Genomic DNA, 22406 nt, shown 5'->3' with positions numbered 1-22406 from the left:
ATTACAAATCCTGCAGGCAATGAATCAGGAAGTGGGAAATGGTTGATGCTGAAATGGCCAGCCTGAAAATCCTGGCTCTTTTATGTAGTCAAGTCTCCAAGGCCAGGAATTTCAGAAATCTTAGGCATTTTGCATTATTTTCTGAATCTTAAGGAGAGCTGAGACTTGAGAGAGAAAGGCCAGAGAAAATTAACCAGTAAGTAAGCCCCTAGCCTCTGGCTTCATGCCTCAACCACCACGCATACCTTGCCCCCATAATTAAAGGCTCAGTGGGAACTCGCTGTCTATAAATGGGGTTTTGTTTGAGATGCTGCTGGCGGAGGGGAGGGGGGCGGTGAGAGGCTCATGGTTTGCACAGACAGGGCCTGCCCCCACACTTCAGCCTCCTCATTCCTTCCTAGTGTTGAACCTGCAGCAGACTCAGGACCCGAAACGTTTCACAACTCAAAAAGCCGCCAGTTGATTAAAAATCATGGTCACTTTTGTTTTTGGGAAAGATACTACCTGGATAGATCCTGTTAGATTTGGGTAAAATTCAAAGGTCTGTGGAACAAAACTACATAAACGCTTTCAGCCCTGCATGCTGCTCTCACTTTTAGATCACCTGTTTCAAACAGAGCTCTAGGAACAGTGTGGAGCTCGCTCTCTACAAAGACTGCATTTGCATCAACCTGAGACACCCAACAAATGTCTGCACAGGAGTTTATTATGCTGATCAAGGGAAAAGCGAGTACTGTCATCCTTCTTCCAAAAGTAATAACAACTCAATCAGAAACTTATTCCTGTTCCAAAGTCCTAACAATCTGAACACCAGAAAGCTACCAGAGCTTGTAAAATATTCCCAATTATTTTCTATAGAAATCAAACATACCTCCTCTACTAGCAGATTATATTAGATGACAGGTTTTTTAAAATGTTCATCTAGGTGGAAAGCAAAAAAAAAAAAAAAAAAAAAGAAGAAGAAGAAGGAAATAAAGTCATTTCTACTTGCTCCTGTCAAATATGGTAATTTGGGAGATCTTTTTTTTCCCCCAGCATCCCAATAAGTAAATGTGCCATAATCAAACAGGAAAATACAAACTGAAATGTGCAGAATGAGCACCTGTATACATACACTAGGGAGGGACCACACAGGACCCCCGGACCAGCCTTCTCTCATGTCCACCACGGGACATTTACCACCATCTCCGCGAAAAGGTTCTGGGTTATTTCACAAAGACAAGTAGCCTCCACTTTATAGTATTTTAATTTAGCACAAGTAAGAGACCCAGTCTTTAATAAACTCTTTTTGTCCTCAGGAAATAACCATGTCCCTTAGCCTGGCCTCTGCGGACCCCCAAATTCCCAATTTGCCCCCAGCCTCATCCCCCGCTACTACATCAATAAACCTTCCTCTCCTCCTTCCTGCCTTTTTCTTCAAGCCCCACACTACAGTGTGAAAGTCCTGACCTCAGCCCACCCCCACAGGTAGTTAAATCCTCTGGTCCTCTAAGCACCTCCTCCATGAGGCCTCCAGGATCCCTCTGGGCATTAGGATCTCTTCCTCAGTTCCCACGGCTTTTCCCCAGCCTGTTCATTCTGTTCTCATTCGTAAAAGAGTCCTCCTATCCTAGCAGGCATGCACCCCTTATCTTCTCGACTATCCCATAAGCTCTTTTTAAGGCAGGAGCTGCATTTTATACACCTGTCTACCTCCAGCAGGTCCCTCCATATCCAGATACTCCAACCTCTCTCTTTGACTCCTACAAAACCAAATCCTCTCTACCTAGCTCAGCTCAGCCTCCCTTGGGCGCTGGCTTGCCCCTTTGCCTCATGTGCTCTGCAGTAAAAGCCAACACCAAATCCCCCTCTCTTGCTCACGGTACTGAATCCAAGTGGTATCCTCAGCCCATGCTCTCATGGGCGCCCTGGGCAGGCCCAGTATCAGTGGACATGACCCACTGCCCTTGCCAGGAGCCAGAGCACCCCTCCATGCCCAGTGCAGCTTCATCACCAGGCCGCCAACCTCCAAGTCCACGCTCAGGATGCGAAGCCAGGATGCCAAGATGGCTACACGGCCCTGGGCAGGCACCCTGCAGTTTGCACACCTTCTTGGCAAGCTGCTCAGAGGACTGAGGAGAGGTGGGTGTGCGTGCCTGCCCACTGCCCTCAGGGGAGTTGGGGTGGAGTTCCCAGAGCCAAGAAAAAGAGGGTCCCAGAGTTCCATCACACTCCACCCACACATCTAGCCTTCAACCTTTCTCTGTCCATCAGCTGAGAAGAATCCACAGCAGCTCCGAACAAACGATGCTTAGGACAACTTCCTGACCCAGACCAGAAAAAGGTGGCAAATGAGACTTCTATTCAGAGCCCAGGGAGGTTTAAAAAAAAAAAAAAAAAAAAGGATCATGAATTCCTCCCAGTTCACTGACACACGTTCACTGAATATTCAAACTGTAGCAGGGGTGAAGTTCAGGGAGGAAAGAGGAGGAGAAAAACTTCACCAGGGCATGTGTCCCTTTCATCTGATCATGCCCTCTTTTCAGGCAGAGGAGGTTCCAAAAAAGCACAAGAAGTGCTCCTTGCAGGTTCCAGGTCAGCAGGTAGGAGGGGCTAACTCGGTCCTAAGGAAGCCCCAGCCTGTAGGCAGCAACCTGCACCCAGGGATCCTCACCGGCAGAAGCCTTAAGACTGCCTTTATCCGGCTCTAAACTGCTTGCAGGATTAACAAGAAGGCTTGATCGATACTGATTTTACCGTCATGGGAGTGACTCACCATTAAATCCTACCCAGCTTAAAACTCAGCTGTGAACAGAAACAAAACAACATAATAGCAGGGTCTGATTTAAAATAGCAAGTATGACTTGTAAACAGCTAATGCTTATAAACAATTAACAATCACCTCCCTAGCCTTCTGGATTTGCTGTGAGAGAAACCCACCGCCAAGCACTCCGAGACGGGCCGCAGTCCTCCACGCACACTACCCCTGCCCCCCAACCCACCACACTGGAGTCGGGGTTTACAAAACAGACCCTGGGGAAGCTGAGGTGAGTGCCTTTGAGCTGAATTCCATACGTCCAATAGGTGTGTGCTCACCAGCGAACTGAGATTTCAAAAATACGAGTCAAGCTGTCCTGGAGTATAATTCTCCTCGATGTAGCTACTGCAGACTTTAAAAAGCAGCAACTCCTTTGTCCAAAAATGGGGGAAATGGGGTCATTTCCTCTGAGACTTCCCAGTAACTGTATTCCTCTCAAGCAGTATTCACTTTAAGAAAAGCAATGGCCCACACACAAGACAAACTATACGTTTCAAGCATTTGACCAAAGCATTGGAAGGCAAATGTACTTAGTGCCATTTTGAAAATATGCACTTTTAGGTACGGGACCCCCCACTGAAGTTTTCAAGACGAATCTGTAACCAACTCTCAAAACTGGCCAAGAATGTGTATATACACAGAATCCTGGTCTTGAGAAGCCTTCGCTATAGCTCATTCCACCACTGTGCTGCAACTGTAACCCCCAATGGGATGGTACTAGGAGGTGGGCCTTGGTGAGGTGATTCGGTTTAGATGAGGTCATGAGGATGGACCCCTGTGATGGGATGAGTGTCCTCATAAGAAGAGAAAAAGACCAGAACTCTCCGTCTCCCTCTCAACAAAATGGCAACCTGCAAACCAGGAAGGGGGCCTTCATCAGACACGAGATCTGCCAGCACCTTGATCTTGGGCTTCCAGCTTTGAGAACGGTGAGAAATAGATGTCTGGGTTTGTTTTGTTTTGTTTTTAAGCCATCCAGCCTGGCAATTTATTACAGCCCAAGCGGACACAGACATCCCCACGGCTCTAGGCAGAGCGAATCACCAACCTGAGGAAAAGGCACCGCCTCCCTCTTGTCATTTAACAAACACTTCCTGCTCAGGAAAAGAGTGGTCACTCAGGCTTGCCTCTGAGATGCAGGGGAAATGCCAGTCCAACTTCTAGACCCGGATGAGCTGTGGTAGCCAGCTTTCTCCTTCCCACGGGGCCCAGACCAAGAAGCTGTACCTTGAGTGGGGTGGAGAAAACTCGTCTTGCAGCCAGACAGGCTCAGCTACCTCCCAGTCTTGCTGGAATCGAGCAGGTCCAGGCCTGAGCCCTGACTCCTGGTTAAACTAGAGGGTGACAACTCAGTTACAAAGAACCAGCCCAAGAGAATCTGCTGGCATGATGGACAGGCAAGCCTTGCCTTCGATATGTGCCAGACGTCCTGTCCCCTTCAGCAACATGCCTCTTGGAAGCCTCAGTTTCTCCTTCTGTAAGGTGAAGGCTCTGGCTCTTTCCTTCCTTTGAAATGTTCCCATTTCTGCCTACAGAGGTCAATCCCTTTCCTTCAGGGCTCCCTATGTAATGGGGGAGTCAGTGTGCAATAAAATATTGAGCTGTCAAAACAAATGAAAAACTTCCAGTGTAATCAGTGAGGGAACCAAATATCTAAACAAATCTCTCTTCTGGAAAAATTAGAAAATGAAAACGCAATTACACATCACATGGCTGATTAGTAATAAATTTTGTGACTAGACAGCACAAAAGTCTGACTCCTGACTTACTTTCCCCGAAAGGAAAAGATTATCTGTGACACTCTTTCACTATGGAAAACAAACCCATCCCTGGTGACTCATCTGAAATCTATGTTTTTTGGTGAGGCCTCCCCTGACCTCCCACGTCCTGTGCTGTGAACCCCCCCCCCCCCCCCCCGCACCTGTAAAACCTTTGGCTTGCCTCCTCAACCGTGGCCATGCTGGGCAGGAGTTGGTCTTCTTAAATCTGCCCCCCCACCCCCCACTATCCCACATGGTATACGCTCACAGCTGACTCAATCAAGAAATCAGGTGTTTGGGGGCACCCGGGGCAACTTAGTCAATTGAGCCTCTGACTTCGGCTTAGGTCATGATCTTGCAGTTCATAAGTCCGAGCCCCGCATCGGGCTCTCTGCTGTCAGCACAGAGCCTGCTTCGGATCCTCTGTCTGTCCCCCTCTCTGCTCCTCCCCATCTCATGCTCTCTCTCTTTCTCTCAAAAATAAACATTTAAAAAAAAGAAGAAGAAATAAGGTGTTTTTTCTATTGTAGTAAAATAAATCCAACATAAAATTTTCCGTTTTGACCATTTTTAAGTGCACAATTCAGTATCGGTAGTTACATTCACATTTTTGCACAACATCACCACCATCCATCCATGGCAGTCTTCATCTTGCAAAACTAAAACGCTAAACCAGAAACTAACTTCCCCCCTTCCCCTCCCCTCTGTCCCTGGGAACTGCCATTCTACCTATTGTCTCTGTACATCTGACAACTCTGGGCACCTCATGTGAGTAGACGGACACAGTATTTGTTTTGTTTTGTTTTGTTTTGTTTTGTTTTGTTTTGTTTTGTTTTGTGACTGGCTTATTTCACCTAGCACGATGTCCTCAAGGTTCATCCATGCTGTAGCAGGTGGCAGAATCCCCTTCCTTTTCATGGCTGCATAATACTCCACTGTGTGTATACACATTCTGTTTCACCATTCAACTACTGACGGGCACCTAGGGTGCGCCCACCTTTGGGCTGCTGCAAATCATAACCTGCTATGAACATGGGTACGCAAGTCTCTGTCCAGCTCCCTGCTTTCAATTCTTTGTGCACGGGGGTCCCAATCTCTTCACATCCTTGCCAACACTCGTAATTTTCAATTTGTTGATAATCACCATCCTAACGGGTATGAAGGGGTATCTCGTTGTGGGTTTGATTTGCATTCCCCTAATGACAGGTACTGCGCTGAGCATCTTTTCATGCGCTTCCAGACCTCAAGAAATAAATTTTGAACCAAAGGAATGAACTCTTCCTCCTCAGAGAGCTTTTCTCACAGAAGAAAATCACCATCACACTATGAGTTGCTTCATTAAAGATGAGGAAGTGGTTTGCATTCAAAATACGTTTCCCTGGGAAAATCATCACTGTAGGTGATGGCCCCCTAGCAAGACCACCCTAGCCCACCTAACAAGCTCTTGAAAGAGAAATGAATCCCAATCCTGGGAAGCAGAGACCCTGTACAACCCAAGGGAGCAAAGTAAAAGGGCAGTTTCTTCTCGAGATCCCAGAGAAAGGCTCTCCAGCAAAACATTTACTAGCCAGGTGCCATTTCTGCAGCTGGCCTCCAAACCCCTGACTAAGGCTGTCCCTGGAGGTCTGAGGCCCCAGACTCCAGGGACTCCCATCTCTGGAAACAGCCTTCCAACAACGAGGGGCACAGATTCTTAATTTTCCCCACTTTAAAAAAAAAATTTAAGTTTACTTACTTTGGAAGAGAGAGTGTGTGTGCACGAGCAGGGGAGGGGCAGAGAGAGAGAAGGGGGGTGGGGTGGGGAGAGAATTCCAAGCCAGTGTGGAGATGGATGCAGGGCTCGAACTCCTGAACCGCGAGATCATGACCTGAGCTGAAGTCAAGAGTCGGACCCCGATTTTCCCCACTTTTGATCTAAAATACTGCAATTAGTTTTTCTGGATACCTAGATTCATGCCAGACCCTATGTCCTAAATCTGGGCTGGGGATAGCACTCCCAGTCCCAGCTACTCATGTCCTTGACCATGCAGATCTGGTTCTCCCCCAGAAGGCCACTTGACCCCTAATTCCATAGCTATCCCTGAGACAGGAACGACGCTGGGAAGTACACCATTCAGACTACCATGTGAATGACTCATTTCGGTCATTTGGCCTGACACATGGGTTTTTTTGGGAGCCAAATAATCCCTCTCCTGCAGGAGAATGTTTCATGCCCTTCCACGGAGGCAGAGGGATATCAGGTAGAGACACAAAAATCAGGGGAGGAAGGGGCATCTCTATCCCCAGAGACAGAGAGGCCGGACAGAGCTCTTCTGAAATGCCTCTATGTAAAATGAAGCTGGAGTCTTAACATGAAAATCAGAAAAGGCAAACGTAGGAAGAGCAAACATGGCAATCATACACACCCAGGAGGGCATCAGTTTTATTTTTAGGTAAACAATTATTATTATTATTTATTTACTTTTGAGAGAGAGACAGAGAGCAAGCAGGGGAGGGGCAGAGAGACAGAGAGGGAGACAGAGAATCTGAAGCAGGCTCCAGGCTCTGAGCTGTCAGCACAGAGACTGACGTGGGGCTCAAACTCACGGACCGCGAGATCATGACCTGAGCTGAAGTCGGACGCTCCACTGAGCTACCCAGCCGCCCCTTAAGTAAACAACTTCTAACGTGTAAATTCTCCATTCTTAATGACAGACAGTAACAGCCGACCCCCAGTACTTGTGGCAGACACTCTAAGAGATTTACGTGTACTCATTCATGAAGTACATGTGCCATTACCATTTCCCATTTTACAGATGAGAAGTCTGGGGCAGACACAGGAAATAAGGTGTCCCATGAACAGCAGCACGTTGTAGACTTGTTTTGAGAGGCTCTGGGCTCTAATTCAAATCTCAAAATGGAACCTGGACCATCATGCACGACTGGAGGCAGAAGCGTCTGGGACATGGCAGGAGGCCTGTTTTCCAAATGAAAACACAGACCGGTTGAGATCCTTAGGCTCTACTTGCTCAAACAGGTAGAAAATGATTTAAAATTCAGAATTCTCTATCCTGATAGCAGACAAGGAATACAAAATCCCCCAGGCCACATGATGTCACCCTTCCAGGAAGCCTCTTGCATTACTGCGTCTTTTAATGGTATTTGTCCAGTGAAAACAGTTACAGTCGTAGAGAACGGGCAGCTCGTATCTACGAGCACCAATTGCGAGCTAAACACTGGTGATTGCTTCTCATCGAGAACTACAATGTGCCCAGTCAAGTTAAAAACATCAATCAATAGGAGTTAAAAAGCACCAGTAGCAAAGCCCAGACCTGGACGCAAAGTTGGCATCCTCGTTTAAACAAATTATTCCTCATTCCTCTCAGCCTGTGCGGTGACGGTTGGAAATAGCCCTGCAAGGTCTGCCAGCACTGCAGGGGGGTGGGGGGGCATGGGCCCCTCCCCGTCCATCCCAACCACAGGAAGCCAAGGCCAGGGCCAACTCGGGTCCACCCGACCCAGCTCAGATGGAAACGAGGGTCATCTCTTGCCTGGCTTTTCTCAGAAAGTTAGAAAGCAGTGCCCTGGCAATGAACGTGAGAGCAGCCGCCTGAAAAGGTTTCACTTTGGGAGTATGTCTGGAGGCTGTGTATTTACCCCCGCAATTTCAGCACTCGTACTGGACGTTACCAGGTACCCCTGATGCCCCTGACAAAGGTAAGCGCTCCCCTACAGGAACTTTTCTGAAGTCCGGGGTGGCAGTTTCCAAAGGGCTTTGCAATGTCAAGTGCCTCACTGGAGGGTGTTCCCCCTGGGTCCTCCTCCATCTACACCTTCACTGGTTCACCCTGGGGTTTCTATCTCTGGTCCCCGAACCCTGACCCCGTCAAAGGCCAGGGCAGCCTCCCCAGCACCCTTTCAATTTCAAGTGAACCCCTTTCAATTTTCCGGGGTTCAAAAAGCTTCAAAGCTCCCCACCCTCTCTACTCACCGCTGAGTCCCTTCACCAGCGCGCCTGGCGCTAATGCCCAGGCCAATGCCAATGCTACTGCCCCTTGGAACCCTAGCCAGACTGCCTAACACCTTCTCGGGTTCCTCAGTAGCTCCATGACAGCACCCCTCCAGCTCACAAACTTCCCCACTAGTCAGCATCCCATGAGTAAGCACTGAATGCATCTGCCTGCAACCGTCCAGCAGCATTTGACTGTTTCCATCTGGAGAGTCAGCCCCTTGAGATAGTAGTACACATGCTCTCCACAGGCTCTCAGGGGAGCTGAGGCCATTGGAGGCCTTGGCAGTAGAAGCAGGGTTTTGGATCTTCCCCACCGTCCTCCTCTTTAGATGGGCGATGACCTTGAATGTAAGGGTCCACAGGAACCAGCCTGAGTTAACTCAAAGACAACTTATCTTCTGGCTCAGAGAGGCAGCCTGTTAGTGGTTCTAGAGGGCTGAGCTGAGGCTCAGACTTCATGAAGTTAAAACTTCACTGTAGACAAGGGACAGGAGGTCTATCCCTGAGGGACAGTGATACCCGGTGCCAGGGAGACAGCGAGAGGATAGGAGCTCCAGCGAGAGGCCAGCAGGGCCACCATGGCACATGGAAAACAGACTGATAAAACATGCCTTTGGATGCCTTCTACTTGCTGGCACCTCAGAAACGTTACTGCTAATCTTCATATCATCCCAAATACCCCAAACTGCAGATGGGGACGATGGGGACACTGAGGCCTGTAGCTCCCTTCCCAATCCCAATATGCCTCCCTGCATCGGAGAGACAGAGACAGCGAGGTGTTTGAGGAGAAAGGGCTTCAAAGGCAGCGCTGTGCACATGCAAACCCCAATGACGAGGGCAGATGAAAGGCGGGCGCTGTACTGGCTTGTCCTGGTGAGTTCACATCCACCCTGTGCAACATTCACAGGGCAATTTTACAAGATACTTTTTTTTTTTTTTTACAAGGTACGCTTGAAATTAACATGCCAGGTTCAAATGATTATGTTTACATTTTCTATAAGAAATATCCCGCCTCACCAGTCTCCTCAGGAGCATGGAGCTTTTAAGGATAATTTCTTAGGTGTTAATTACTTTCAGGAGCCCTCTTCACGCCATCCGAGACAAGTAAACTTCCGGGGGCGGGGGGTCGGAGAGGCCAATCAAAGGCCCTGGCCAGAACCCAGGAGAGGGGGGCACTCAAGTGATGAGAGCCTTTTACGACTGGCTGCCATCCCTGTCAGCATCCGAGGCAAAAGTTCACTGGCCTCACCAAGAAAACAAGGCAAGGGACAGAAGCAAGTGTCTGTTCACAGTATTTTTGCTGGTTCCAATCAGACCTTCCAAAGCACTTCATCTCTCTCTACCTTGTGTCTTGGGATCTGGAGGCTACTCAGGTCATGAGAAATGACCTAGGCCTGCCGTGTGATCCAGAAGGGAGAGAGCGAGCGGTGGGCAGCTACAGACATGGAAGCATCCACCTGGCCCGGAGGCTGGACCTTGGGGGTCCTCTGTATCAGGCCACCCCTGGACCACAACACAGCCCAACCCAGCCTGAGTGCCTGCCTTCAGTCAGGCACCCAGTACCACCAGCGAAGCCCCATTACCAACAACTGGTGGACAGGAGTCATTAATTCCTATCTGGAGGGAACTTGCGGGAAAAGGCATCCCTCCACGGGGATGAGACAGCCTTGACAGGGCTTTCCTGGAGTTTTAAGGCTTTTGTTCACCTCAGTCTGCAAAAAGCCTGGTGAAAGTTGCTTTTTTTTTTTTTTTAATGTTTATTTTAGAGAGCGAGCAAGTGCACAAGCGGAGAAGGGGCAGAGAGAGAGAGGGAAAAACAGAATCTGAAGTGGGCTCCAGGCTCCCAGCTGTCAGCCCAGAGCCCGACACAGGGCTTGAACTCACAAACTGTGAGATCGTGACCTGAGCCGATGTCGGAAGCTCAAATGATGATCCACCCAGGCGCCCCAAAAGTTTGATTTTAAAGATAATTTTATTGCTTTTGAGTTCCACATAGTAGTAACTAGCACAGTAAGATGCTTCTGCTGGCAGGGCTATAACAAAAAGATGAGAATACATTTGTTATCAAGATGCTTCACAGTGAATGGTAGGGGGAGTGGGACGGAGCTTAGCCCTCTAAGAAGTCTCCTGTTTGAGGTCTTCCCGTGTGGCAGGCACCGAGCCACGTCCTGGAAATTCACAGATGACCAAGGTGCCATCATTGTCCTTCTCGGCCACTGGGGGAAACAACACAGGGCAAGCTACTCATAGAGCTATAGCGTGTCACGTGACCACCCTACATGCAGAATCAAGGCTGCGGAGGGGGTGAAATTGTAGCTAATGCTTAAAGGAGTTTTCCAGAGGGCAAACTGGTTAAGAGTTGTTTTAAGCAGAGAGGTTGCTACCAGCCAGAGCAAAGGGACTTGAAAGAGTACAGCCTGTTTGAGAAGGAGCCCAAAGAGTTGTTCAAAACGACTGAGATGATGGCACACTGCGGTCCTCTCTCAGCCAAAGAAATGATTTCCAAATTAAAAATAATAAAAAGCAAATAAAATAGAATAAAATGAGTAAAAATAATAAACAGCAATCACGGGGAAACGAGTCTACAACTTTCAAAAGGTAAAATGGAGTAACCACGTACATAGTAAGTTTGTCACAAGGAAGGGACAAAGTGGATTCTCAAAATACCAAAAAAAGCATGAAACAAAACACAGAAAAATACCGAACCCAGTACATCTGATGTGAGATCTAACACCGGTTAACGGAAGTGTCTGTCATTCTCCGTTAGGAATTCTGACTGGTGAGTGTCTTAACTACCTGAAATTGTCCAAGGCAACACCTATAAGAATGATAATTTAAGCGTTACCACAGAAAGAGAGCAATGGGGATCTTGCTTTATTTTTCAAAATGAATTAGTAGGGCTTTTTTTTTTAATCTCTAATCTCAAGAGAAATATTTTAGAACTTTTTATTTGCTAAAGTCCTGTAAAAACACCTTAAATCTTGAATTGTGAAAGGTACGCTAGATACAAGGACTCTGCCAAAGTTGTTTACCTCACTTAGGAAGACCCTAATTGTAGCTAATTCTCAAAGGAGCTGGCTGACACACTACAGCAGTCTTAATCCGAAATCCCAGTGGTTTCTACCGAAGCCTGCAGTCCACACATTCTTCTGCTATCAGTTCCCAGGAACCAAGCCAGAAGACAAAATCTAAGGGACGCGCGTGGGGAGGGAGCGGTCGATCGCGATCTTCATCCTTGGGCACTAGCAGGGTTAAATCAGTCACGGAAGAGGCTGAATCTCTTTTCTGGCCACTAGGTGTCGCCTACGCATTAGTGAGGTGGGCAGAGTACGCACTGGAGACTTCTCAGGCACCGGCAGGAAAGGACAAGGGGAAGAATTAGGGGAGAAAGCGTAGTGAACAGATCTCTGAAGCAGAAGGTGAACTGCTGGGGTTTACCACTGTTTGCTGAAAATAGGTAAAATCGTACTACTGGGATTTAACAAGCAAAATGTATCCTGTTAAGCACCTTAAGTTTTATTGTAGAACATTTACTGAGCACCTACTATATATCAACCGCATGTAAGTTACAAGGACAGTCAAGTCTCTAGTGTGTCCTACTTTCCTGGCACTATCCAAAGAACACCTACGTTCAAGAATGTCACATCCATAAGAGCAGTAGGAAGCTGAAGTCTGAGGAGCTTAGTATATGCCAGCTTCTGCTCTAAGCACTTGACATATGTATTAATTCACTTAATTTCTATAAATAAGTGTATCAAGTGGGTTCTATTAAAACTGCAATTTCACAGACAAGGAAACTGAGGCACAGGAAGATTAAATCATTGGCCTGAGATCTTCACTACTGAGGAGCTGAGACTCAAGGCAAGCTCTTTGGCTCCACTGCTCTCGGCGGCCTCATAAAATGACGACAGCTCAGGTACAGGACAAAACAAATCACTGCTAACCAGCACAGTAGTGGTAACGAACTCAAAGGGAGTGAGGGGGGAGGCTAGGTCTACGGAAGTTTGAACAATCTGAAAGGCTTCATGAAGGAAGAGGCATCGGGAGTTAGAAACAAAAGTGTATCATCTCAGATCTTTTAAAACCATAGAAAGGTACTTGGAGGAAATGAATTTCCTGATTAGCACCATCCTGTCCCTGCTCCACAGATCTGTCTGAAATCCAGAGATTTTTAAAAATAAAAAAACTATACCCTCCCCCCTCCAATTTTTCTGACATTAGTTTTCTGAATATATTAGAAGAAGTTTTTGTGATGTTGCTTGATGAGAAAAGAAGAAAACGTCCCAGTTATTTTAAGTCTCTACATTTGTGTTGAGCCTCAAAAAAGTTAAATAACTTGTTCAGGGCCAAAGACCTAACTGGCAGCAAAGGAGAAACTCGAACCAGGTGACTCTGTTGCTCTCTACAGTAGCACTTTCCACTATTCTGTACGCGGGTAGCAGAGAGGAGAAAACATTCCAGACCATGAACACAGCAGGAACAAAACCATGGAGACAGCAATGGCATGGCGTGTTCACCGCAGAGGTGAAGCGTGGGTGCTGGGAATTAACACGGGATCCCTACAGCCGTCTCACTAAGGATGTATTTATTGCAGCCCAGTGTGAGGAGCCTTGGACTTGATTCTTGAACCACAATGCAGCACCACAAAAGGCACACGCTGAGAATTTGAGGCTGGCCCATCCATCACACCAGAGAGAAGGAACAGGAGTCAAAGTAGCCCAAGCGGGTCGGAGGCCAAGCTGAGCATCTCCTCAGACAGATGATGCAGGTCTGGCAGACTGGACCAGGGTGGAGCTAAAATCAGGAGAGAATCTGAATGATTTCAAGGGACTTGGTAAGGTAGAAAGGAAACATTCAATTAACCAGTCTCCCCAGAAACGAGTGAGCTGAAGAACTAAAATTTAACTAGAAATTCCATCCTGACTCAACACTTGTTGTTGGAAATCTTACTGAGGGACATGTCAGAAAGAAAATCCCAAATAGGTCACCCAACCGTGCAAGGTGATGATCGCAAAAGAATTTCCTATAACCAAACTGTACCACGTTGCGACCTAACATATGCCATGAACTCACTGTCCGCAGAAATCAGACGACAGAACTGAGGAAAGCTGAACGACAGATCTTCCTGTCACTGGTCTCTTTGTTCGTTTGTTTTCATGGCAATCTGTGCTCCTCTTTCAAATCCTGAGTCTGTGAGCTTGTGTATTATCCCACTAGCAGGAGACCCAGGAAAAGAATATGGGGAGAATAAATTCAGGACAACACAGATTAATCTGAGCACATTAGATGAAGATCTTCCAATCTATACAAAGCTAATAACTTAGAAAACTATTTGCCAGATGGATCATGGACCGCACACCTTGGCTTTCTCTCTATGCTTCCTACTTTTTTCCAGGAAGTTATTAAAAGCCACTCGGATACTCCAAATTTGGGAAAAGCCGTAACACGTAAGCCTATCTCCCCCTAAATATCATCAGACTTCTGTTCCTTTACTATGAACTAAAGGCATTAACTAAAATTTGCCTAACCCAAATTGGTGCTGTCTCATTTACTTAGTCAAATATGTATTTCCAGTGATCAATTTTATAGAGACAAACCACCAACTATATTTTACATGAGAGAAGCTGAAAGTATGCATCCAAAATATCTCAGGAAAATTTAAAAGTTCTGCTCTATAAAACATTTATGCTTTAAGGCTGTCAAAATGTATTTGTTCTCCCATGTCAAGAGTAATTTAAACAGCAGCATGTGTACACCTGAATTACCAAACTGACAAGTTATTCCAAAGCCGGTTTAAGGAAAGCCAGCACCAGGTTAAAAAGAAAGTAGCCACACAAGAGTACACAAGACGGAAACAGTAATGTATTTAGAACAGTCAGAATTTGAATGGATGGAAATAACACGTACACACACACACACAACTGTGAACAAGTAGCATTTCTATTATATAATTATTACTGAAGTCGGTGCCTGTCTTGTTCAGGGGGCTAAGACAGTGAGGAGTGAAATAAACGAATAAAGTTTCAGCTCCCTTCCCTCCCCCCTCCCCGCCAAGAACCCTTTGGACCAGGAATAGAATACTTCTAAGTCTTTAAATATAAATGCTTTAAAAAAAATCCAGACTATTATAATGTGAGCAATCTAAGGCAGACGTAGCTACCTCTGTAGTATTTGTGGTACCAGTTATGTGCGTGCACATTTTCCCCATGTGGCTAAGCCACCATAGTAGGTCAAATAAGAAAGTATGGGCTGCAAGACCGTCAGCCATCATAAGTGGGACAGTCAGCTCCATGGACACATCCCCAGCAACTTAGAAAGTAAGCTATCACCAGCACTAACCAAGGAGAGGATAAATATGAGAATAAAGGCAGTCCCTGCATCCCTACCTACTTCTCCCCGTCATAAATAACAGCAACAATACCTTGTAACAGTTATTGCCATTGCAAACATGCATCTTTCATCATAAAAGAAACTACTTTCTGTTGTGTTCCAGTAAAATCTGAATAGCAACCTATACGTTTAAAAATTCTTGATAGGGCACAAAAAAGAATAAAAGCCTTGCTTACTAGTTTGTTTCTCTAGTGTTTCATTGTTTTTTTAATGTTTCTTTTTTTTGGGGGGGGGGGAGGGGCAGAGAGCGAGGAGGAGACAGAATCGGAAGCAGGCTCCAGGCTCTGAGCTGTCAGCACAGAGCCTGATGCGGGGCTTGAACCCACAGACAGTGAGATCATGACCCGAGCCAAAGTCGGATACTCAGCCGACTGAGCCTCCTGGGCATCCCGTTTCTTTAGTGTTTTAAATAAACATAACAAGTGATTTCTATGGTTTGATTCATACCTTTAAAATCTTCTGTAAAATATTTTATGGTATCAGAATGAATTTTTAAACTTAAAGATCTAAGCCCACTAAGTGTTCGATATACATTTACTGAGAGAGGAGGGAGAAAAAAATTGTCAATTCAAGAAATATCAATATTTCCTTAAGATTTTGAAATGAATCAGTTTCACAGGCCATGAGTGAAACTGGCATAATTGAAAAAAGTAGGAAAGTCTTCAAAAATGATATGTGGGACTTTACAACATGAGTAAAAACTGATGCTTTAAAAACAGAAAACAATCTAAGTCTTCAAAAGTCTCAAAATCAAAGATACTTACTATTCTGAGTCAAAAAAGACCATAGCAATATAACAAGAGAAACAAACTTCATCATGCCAAGGGAATACGCATCTATTGCGGTAACAACCTGACTTGTTTTTAAAGATCTTTTGTTTACCAATAATCTTATACAAAACATATGCCCTTTGCTCAGAACAAATCAGTTTTACAGATACTTAGAGGTTTCTTTCCAAATACTGAAAATCAGTTACTCTCCCCAAATGTCAACAAGTCTCATTGTGCGCAAACATAGGACTGTTGCATGTATCCCCTCCTTAAATTTAAGCCAAATCACATCTTTACAAATAACGGGAAAACCTCCTCCTGATAATCTGACCCCAAACACCATTTTCAAGGTCAGAGGGGAGTGCCTGGGTGGCTCAGTCAGTTAAGTACCTGATTCTTGATTTTGGCTCAGGTCATGATCTCACAGTTCATGAGCTGGAGCCCCGAGTTAGGCTCTGCCCTGACAGCACAGAGCCTGCTTGGGATTCTCTCTTTCCCTCTCTTTCTGCAACTCCCCCCCCCCCACCACCACTTGCTCGCTAGCTCTCAAAGAATAAACTTAAAAAAAAGGGGGGGGGGTCAGAGTGCTTCATTCATTATTCACTTTGTTGTCCTTCAAGTGTTCAACATTTTCCTTCAGAACATCTCGGACAGAGAAATGGAGAAACCCTATCTCAAGCACGTGTGCAACTACTATATATTTAGTACAACTGATGGGAATGCATACCTTGGACTCAGCACCTGTCACAGGTTGGCTAAGAAAAGCAGTTCGGTGTAAGGTGGCCCGCAGGCACAGATACCTCTTCTTAGGATTTTTAAATGAGTGTTGAAAACAAATCGAAGCAAATCACAACCCAGAAAGAAACACAGCTTCTACTTTTTACGATTAAAAAAAACAAAGTCACGATTCAATTGCCTCCTGGATCTTATTCTTTCCCTTCTGTACCTTTACAAACAGTGAGTTCTTTTACATGACAAAGCCTTACAATTAAGCAAGTTTCCTAATAATGTCCAGAAGGCTCAGCAATGTGTAACTCCAGAACAGTTTTGAAATAAGTTCCACCTTCCGTACAACTCAAAACATGCCGTGCAGCATTCACGAACGCCACCTGTAACTCCTGAAGTGTTGGCAAAAGGTACCTGCAACACTCCACATTTTTAATCACAATTGTCAGAACCAATGTTGTAAAAAAGCTGAGAGGCTGAGCACAGACCGGTGAATGTGTCCCGTGCGTCCAGTACTGCAATGGGAGGCAATATGTGAGGAAGGCAAAAATGGTGCAGCAGAGGGCTTTAGAAGATTCAGCAACATTGGTTTACTTCGTATCTTAAGTCTACAGAAATGTTTTTAAAGGGCCTTTAAAATGCTGTTTGCCGCCTATTTGAAAACCGTGCATTCTGTGCTGAGTCTGAAAAAGATCTGATTTTCTAAGCAACTTTGTTTCACGCAGGAGTTTTAAAAAATGCCCCAAGGACAAAGACAAAGCCCTCTTTCCTTGTAAGCTTACTCACTGCCTGGCATAGGGTCCAGCTTTCATACAGCAGGTGCCCAATAAGTGCTGGCTGGATTCAGTTGCTTCTTACAGCTTCAGTTGCTTCTCACAAAACAAATGAAACCAGATTTAAAAGGAAGCTACTGTCCCTTGAGGGCTCCCCTTGGCAAAACTCTAAGGCAACAAGTGAAAACGATACAGTTGATTTTCATTACTGCCCTGATCTTGCAACAATAAGAAGGGCAGGAAACATTTTTATTAGTAAACTAAGTCCTAGACAAAGACCAAAAACAAATGTAAACAACCACTATTCTCCACATCTTTTTCTATTAAAAGGCCAAGGTAAATCTGGAAAAGGGCATAGCAAAAATGCCTTTGCTGTATGTTTAAATCTTTTGTTCCACGAGAAATTTTAATTAAAAAAAATTATCGTATGCCTGAAAAAACTACTGTCGCGTACAAAGATCCTGTTTCCTGCTCAGATTCTGAAGCCATTTAAAAAAATAAAATGAGCAACAAAGAAAAAACCCACCCCATTCATCCTCAGTCTTTACTACCAGAGTAGTTAATAAGGGATATCAAAGAGAGAAAGAAAGAAAAGAAAGAAAAAACAAAGTGGAAATTCTTTACCATCTTAAAACAGTACATTATTTCTTTGTTGGAAAACACATGTAAGAAAACTGGAAATACAAAAAGCCTTCCGGACTCAGCTCCTAAACTTTAGTCTTGGAAAGACCAACTTCGTTTCGGATTCAGTTAAGGATTTCACTGTCACAAATCTGACTTTCATTGGCATTTGTGTTTTTTAAGTCCAACCCCTAAATCCCTACTTGAGCTGTGTATAACCAAGATTTTTTTTTCCTGCCCATTTCTCCTATGGTGTTGAAACCCCACTGTTACAACACCAGCCATCAGTTTGCCGTATTGCTAGAGTGCACGGATGTAAGAAACTCCACAAATAAAAAAGAGATATGATCACTTGCTGGACAAATTTACTTAATCTAACCTCTATGTTCAAAGTGACAATGCATTCTTGCCAACCTTCGCAGATTTCTTTAAAAAGGGGGGGGGGGGCCGACCCAGGTTTATTGGGATACAATTTGTATGCCATAAAAGTCACTAATTTAAAGTGGACACTCCAATGATTTTTAGTATATTCAGAGTGGTACAACCATCACCACAATCTAATTTTAGAACATTTTCATCACCCCCAAAAGAAAGCCCATACCCATGAACAGTCACTCCCTGTTCTGTCCTCCCCCGGCCCTACTCAACCACTAATCTACTTTCAGTCTCTATGGAGTTGCTTATTCTAGACTTCATGTAAACAGAATCATATAATATGTGGTCTTTTGTGACTGGCTTCTTTCACTTAGCATGATGCTTTTAAGGTTCTTCCAGTCAACCTTAGCATATTTCTTAAGGTTAGAGTTTCTAATCCTTCTGACAAATCAAACATATAACCTTTTAAACTTCAAATCCTGACCCACACCCCATCCCTACTCAAAAGTACCATTTACTTGCTAGTTCCCTCTAGAGAGCCTAAACTATAATTTGCTATTTAGGTTTTTTCCAACCTTCTTATTCTGGATTCTTCCTCTGGTAATAAAACACCAACTTCTTTAAACATCAACCTTTCACATACCTATATTTCCCTGACAATAGGATAGGGCTGTGCCTGGGGCAGAAAGAGGACTGAGCCCTTTTAATGAGATAGCCAATATGTTTAAAATACATGTGGATTTTAAAAAAAGACGAAGCCATCAGATGATTTAGCTATCACTCAGAACTTCCCAGCCTCTCTTATTTAGATGTTCTGTTCACATTATGTTGATAACAAAACAAACGTGTCTGCTTGACTTCATCTGCCTCAAAAACTTCTACATCTTTTCAGTGAAAGATTTAAAAGAAAATCACCTTACTGTTGTAGGTGTCAGTGTTCAAAGAGTAAACACTAATCCTTAAATATGCCAATACAATAGGAACAAACACCAGCCCCATTTTTATCCCAAAACAATACTCATCCCTGACTGGATTCAGTAGTTTATTTCCATCAGAGTTAAGGGTTCCAGCACCTGACTAAAAACTGAACACATGCTAAACACTGAGCATATCCTTTTCTCTTGAAAACGTCAGAGCTGTAGGAAGGAACAGAGACTGAGTTAGGACTTCAACAAACCAAGACAGGAGTCGGGGTGCCTTCGGGCCATCCGTCAGGTTTTCAGGAACCAACAATTTTCAAGGGATCCTTGAGAAAAGCTTTGGCCTCTCTGTATCTCTCTGTATTATAAACATGCATGAAAATGCCCCTTCTCCTCCTGTTTTCTCAAGAAAGAGCCTCCTTTCACAAAGAATACTGTTCACGAAGATCGCTGGGAACAACAAGACATCCTATTTTAAAATGCCCGACTCCTTCCTCAAGACGCAAGGCCATCACTGGTGTTGTGAACCTCACAACTAACATTAAATAATAAAACTAGAAACATTACACACCTCAATATCATGCCTTAAAAAAAAAAGGATTAGCTCTCCTGTGGTCTTCTAAACTGTATTTAGCCTTGAGAGGCTAGAAACCCTCTTCTGTCCCCCCAAACACCATCTGTAACCCTGAGAAGGGAGCCGAAAGCCTTTCGTCCAATCCAGTGAGCTGAAAGTTTAGAAAACAAAGAGGAGGAGAGCTCAGCTCTGTGGAAGGTCCGGCCTCAATCTGCGACTTACTCCGTGTAGTAAACACTAATTCTTTACAAAAATCTCCTCTTACTCCATCACGGACTCATTTCTTCCAAGACACTTAAGAAGGGTTTGTTTACACAACAGCCTTTCCGAATTGCCCCCGTGATGGGGCCAGACAGCCCCGCCGCCCCCCCACCCCCCACCATTCTCCCTCACTCTTCGAGGCTCCGTCGTGATTTTTCAAAGTTAACTGGCACCACCTGCATACCCTCGGCAAACATTACTCACCAACACGCCCTCAACGTTCCCAGCCCCAGTTCCCCGACTGCATTTAAACTTTAATCGTGTTCAAATTACCCTGCCATCGCGAATAAGCCAGTAAACCACGCTTCCATTTTCTGAGTATAGAACCCCCTCCTCCTCCTCCTTCCTCCACACGTCGTGGGGCCCTAAGTTCTCCCCCCCTCCCTCCCCCCTCCCCGCACTTCCCTACCCCTACCCGACACTACCAAAACAAAAGCTATCAGATTGCAAGCGATAGCGAGTGTGGAGCGATACTGCTTATTAACTTTGTACAAAGGAAGTGCGGGGCAGGAGAGCTACAGTGCGACGCAACTCTGGCCAGCAAACCAAGGCGAGGGCTCCGCGCTCGCAAAACAGAACACCCTCCCGCCCACCCCCCGCTGCCGCAGACCCCGGCGCGCCTTAAAGGCTGGCGCGCGACACCTCTCGCCGGGGCCAGGCGTCTAGGTGTCCCCGAGCGGCCGTGTGGCGACAGCTACAGCCCCGCGTTGAGAGCACGTGTGTGGAAATGCACGTCGGCCCGGACCACACACCCACTCCCGCACAGTCGGATGCTGCCCGAACACTCCCCACCCCCGTCTGCGGGAGGAGAGGGGTCTACGGGCCGGGGTAGCAACTGGGAGAAGAAAGTCCCAGAACCCTGTGAACTAGGGGCCCAGACGCGCTCCTCGGAAAAGCTGGACTGATGCAGAGCCCCCGACCTTGCAGTTTTCGGGGGTGGGGGGTTGGGGGAGTCTAGAGCGGGAACTCTCCCCGCCAACGCCTGAGCCGCACAGAGCGGTCGCGGGAAGCCGGGGGCAGGTAACCCGCACAGGATCGGGCGAAAGTGACGGGGAGGGAAAGGCCAGGAACCCAAAATGCCCGAGGGGTAAGGCGCGTTGGCGACACGAGGCCGCTCTGGGATGTTTGGAAACGTGTCCTGGGGCTGCGGGGCCTCTCGGCCGGCCGCCTCCCCCTGGAACCCCACGGCCGGTGGGCTAGCCGATCCCCGCCTGTCCCGGCAGCCAGGGCCCCGCGCGACCGCGGGAGCTGTCACCACCGTCTGCGCGCCGCGCGGGGGCCAGCCCGCCGTGCGGAGCGGCCCGCGCGCCGCGAGGGGGGTGAGGTGTGGGTGGCGGGGCCCGGCCCGGCGCGAACTTCCCCGACGGAGTCCCAGCGCGGGCACGGCCGCGGGGGCACGAGCGCTTCCCAAGGCAACCGGCCCGCGGGGCAGGGCTCCCGGGACAGCGAAAGAGAAAGCCCCCGAGGCTCTTCCCGCGCGGGGGTGCGCAGAGCCGGGGCTCCGGGGGCCGCTCCGGCCGGAAGGCCGAGCCCCTCCACACCCCGCCGGGCTGCCCCCGAGCCCAGGGGCCCGACAGCTGCGACGACGGCAACTCGGGTTTCGCAAACAGGGCGCAGCCCCTCGGAGGAAAAGTTCCCGCAGTGGCCGCGGGCGGCGGGCACATACTCACTTTCTCCACTCGTCGGCCAGAGCGAGAGCGCGGCGGAGAAAAACAGGAGCCCCCACAGCGAGGTCGGGGACCCTCCTCCGGAGCCAGACTTCATTCCTTTTATTTGGGACGAAATTCCCCTCTCTCAAAAAAATAAAAAAGAAAAAGAAAAAGAAAAAGAAAACAAAGAAAACAAAAAGAAAAAAAAAACGGGAAAGGAAGAAAAAGTCTCAAACTCAGTCTTCGCCCCCTCCGAAAACAAGGGCGAAGGAAACAATACTCCAAAGGCGGCGCCGGCCGGGGACCCTCCGGGTGCGCCGAGCGGGCGGGCGGCGGCGCGGGGCGGCCCCTCAGCGCCGGCAGCCTCGGCCCAGGGCTCGGCGGAGTCGGGAACCCGAGGCGCGCCGGGGCGGGCTGTCGGCGTCGTCGGCCTCCATTTTCAAACCCAGAGAGGCAGGAGGGGGGGGGGGGGGGAACTGCACAGAAAGGGGGCAAAGCCCAAATTCGTCTCGGCGGAGAAAAACAAGCCCGACCCCAGGCAGAGCGGGAAGCTGTCCGACACCCGAGCCTCCGCGGCGGGAGGGCGCGACGTAGTTCGCAAGATTGCCCCGAAGTCCGGGTCGCGGGCGAGGCCGGCCGGGGGCAGAAATGCGGAGTAAAAATGAATGAGCGGCTCCCCCTCCTCCTCCTCCTCCGGGCTCCGCTCGCCGCCGCCTCCTCCCTCAGCGCCGCCGCCGCCGCCGCCGCGAGCTCCTTCCCAAATCCAGAACACACACAAAGCGGCGGGCCGGCCGCGCCG

The 22406-nt window shown here is 47.3% G+C and overlaps 1 protein-coding gene across 1 annotated transcript in view; it reads right to left on the bottom strand.

Moving 5' to 3' along the window:
• IGF1R (insulin like growth factor 1 receptor) overlaps positions 1–22400 on the bottom strand; it is a 252109-nt gene extending 229709 nt beyond the window's left edge. The window contains exon 1 of the mRNA XM_049614035.1: positions 21629–22400. Coding sequence (XP_049469992.1) covers positions 21629–21722 — 94 coding nt within the window. The 5' untranslated portion in view covers positions 21723–22400. The remainder of the gene's footprint in view (positions 1–21628) is intronic.
• Between the last annotated feature and the right edge of the window lie 6 nt (positions 22401–22406).

This window comes from Panthera uncia (assembly GCF_023721935.1).
Source record: "Panthera uncia isolate 11264 chromosome B3 unlocalized genomic scaffold, Puncia_PCG_1.0 HiC_scaffold_1, whole genome shotgun sequence".
Taxonomy (NCBI): Eukaryota; Metazoa; Chordata; class Mammalia; order Carnivora; family Felidae; genus Panthera; species Panthera uncia.
Note: the sequence above shows the minus strand (reverse complement) of the source record. Positions and strands in the feature narration are given on the sequence as shown.